The 2,082-nt window shown below is 28.6% G+C and overlaps 1 protein-coding gene across 1 annotated transcript in view; it reads right to left on the minus strand.

Moving 5' to 3' along the window:
• Window positions 1-1,406, minus strand: part of LOC107648513 (brassinosteroid-related acyltransferase 1) — a 6,976-nt gene extending 5,570 nt beyond the window's left edge. The window contains exon 1 of the mRNA XM_021105198.1: window positions 846-1,406. Coding sequence (XP_020960857.1) covers window positions 846-1,331 — 486 coding nt within the window. The 5' untranslated portion in view covers window positions 1,332-1,406. The remainder of the gene's footprint in view (window positions 1-845) is intronic.

The following is a 2,082-nucleotide window of genomic DNA, read 5'->3' on the forward strand; positions in this document are numbered from 1 at the left end:
CTGTAATCTTAATTAGTTATTTTTTTAATTTTTATAATATTTATTAGATAAGTCATAAACTAATAATTCAATTCATTACAAATATAAACTCCACTATTTAAGAATTTATTTCTGTCCAATGTATTACTAAATACATAAAGTATAATTCAAATTTTTAACATTTATTTAAATAAACAAGTGAGATGATCGTTAAATAAATTAGTTTGTTAGGTAAATAGTTAATATATATTAGAGTGTGGTAGAAAAAACAAAGAGATATTTCTACAATCCAACAAGAATAAGATACCGTTTGTATGAATTGCTTTGAATAGGTTAAAAATGTGAAGGAGCTAATAATGATTTCACAAAATATTAAGGTATACTATACATACTATATACTTAGGGCACACATAATTCAGAGGGGCCAGTTTGATTTCTCCTTGTTAATTAGTCCTTACCTTCATTTTAATTTTCAGGGTCTGAGTTGTACTAAAATTTAAAAGAAATTAAAGACAATAATACGGCTAAAGCCAATTAAATTTACGAGGCCAAAAATTCTGTCTATCCCTTATTATTGGTGTGCTGTGTGTGAAGGAAACATGACCCATGTATTAAATTAAATCACAAAGGAAAAACCCTAGCTTTTGCTTGCATAGATCAAACAAATTAAACATTCTCGTCAATATTTATAGTATATAACTTTTCATGGGGAAAAGAGTTGTTTTACTACTTAACATGGATTAGAAGGAAAGTATCTAACCATAATAAGAATGTTTTCTTTAAAAATCCCATAAAAGAAGTAATTCTATCAACATGGAATTTTCATGCTCAAAATTTATATTCAAGAAATTGATATATGATCTCACCTGAGCAACAATCAAAGGCATGTTTGAGAAATTGGGATCAAAATCAGGCTTATAAACAAGATTCTCGAAGAACTCATTGTACTGAGAAAGATCCCCAAGTTGTGAGATTCTAGCTTTGGTCTCAGCCTCCACAAGAATTGCACCTTCATTATTGCACCAAAGATTGAGCTTTCCATCACTTTGATTATTATTATTATTATTATTATTATTATTAGGGTTCATCATCATCATCAACCTTCCAGCACCCGGGTACCACATAATCAAGGTCTCTTCCAACCCAATTTTCAAGCTGTTGAACACTGAATTGAGGGACAAATCGTTCTTCATCAAGTTGTTGTAGAAGAACACCAATTGCATAAGTCTTGGACACTGCCTATCCAAATTTGAGAGGCTTAACACCCTATGAGGTTGTTCAATCTTTGGATGCACACACACAACCCTTGAAATTGAAACTGTTCCATTATTTTCATCATGTGGTGTAGCCATGATTGAAATTGGAAAGTTGTAAATTTATGTGAAATTACAACTATATTTTGTATATAATTTCTTATAAGTGATGAATGATAGATTAGCTATATGGAAGGTGAAGGCTTATTACTACATATATAGGAAGAGATAGATTATCTTTCCTTAATTAATTAATCAATAATGCTAGGAAACTAAGATGGTTTTAGCCAAATATTTTTGGGTAAATCCAAAACTTCTTTGTAGATGGTGTTTATGCTAGGTATTAGGATATTTCTTTTCTTTGTAAATTGAATGGATCTGAATCTATTTTTTTATTTATCATGTTTTAGGCATTTGAAGAGGAAAGGAGGGTGAAGAGACGGAAGCTAATTGAATCAGTTTTCGTGATTCACGTTGCAATAATGATGAACGTATCTCCTCCTAATTTAAATGTAGTGAAACATTTAATAACTAATATTTTGAATCATAAATAAATAAAACTAATTATTATATTTATAATTAATTAAGTTATTCCATTTTTAATTGATTTAGAGTTGGTTACTTGGTTAATATACTTTTTCTTAATTAATATTATATAGTTTTGTTGGTAATTAATAAGCTAAGCTTAGCTTCTTGTAGAAGGTGTTTGTTGATAAGAATAATGTATGTTGATGCTAAATAATAATATTTAGTCATAATAACAAGGTAGAAGCGTATCTTCTTTATTAGCAAACTATATAGTTAATATAATATTTTGCATGGTACTGTAGTATATATGTTGTATGTGTGT

Source organism: Arachis ipaensis, chromosome B06, assembly GCF_000816755.2.
Source record: "Arachis ipaensis cultivar K30076 chromosome B06, Araip1.1, whole genome shotgun sequence".
NCBI classification, from domain to species: Eukaryota; Viridiplantae; Streptophyta; class Magnoliopsida; order Fabales; family Fabaceae; genus Arachis; species Arachis ipaensis.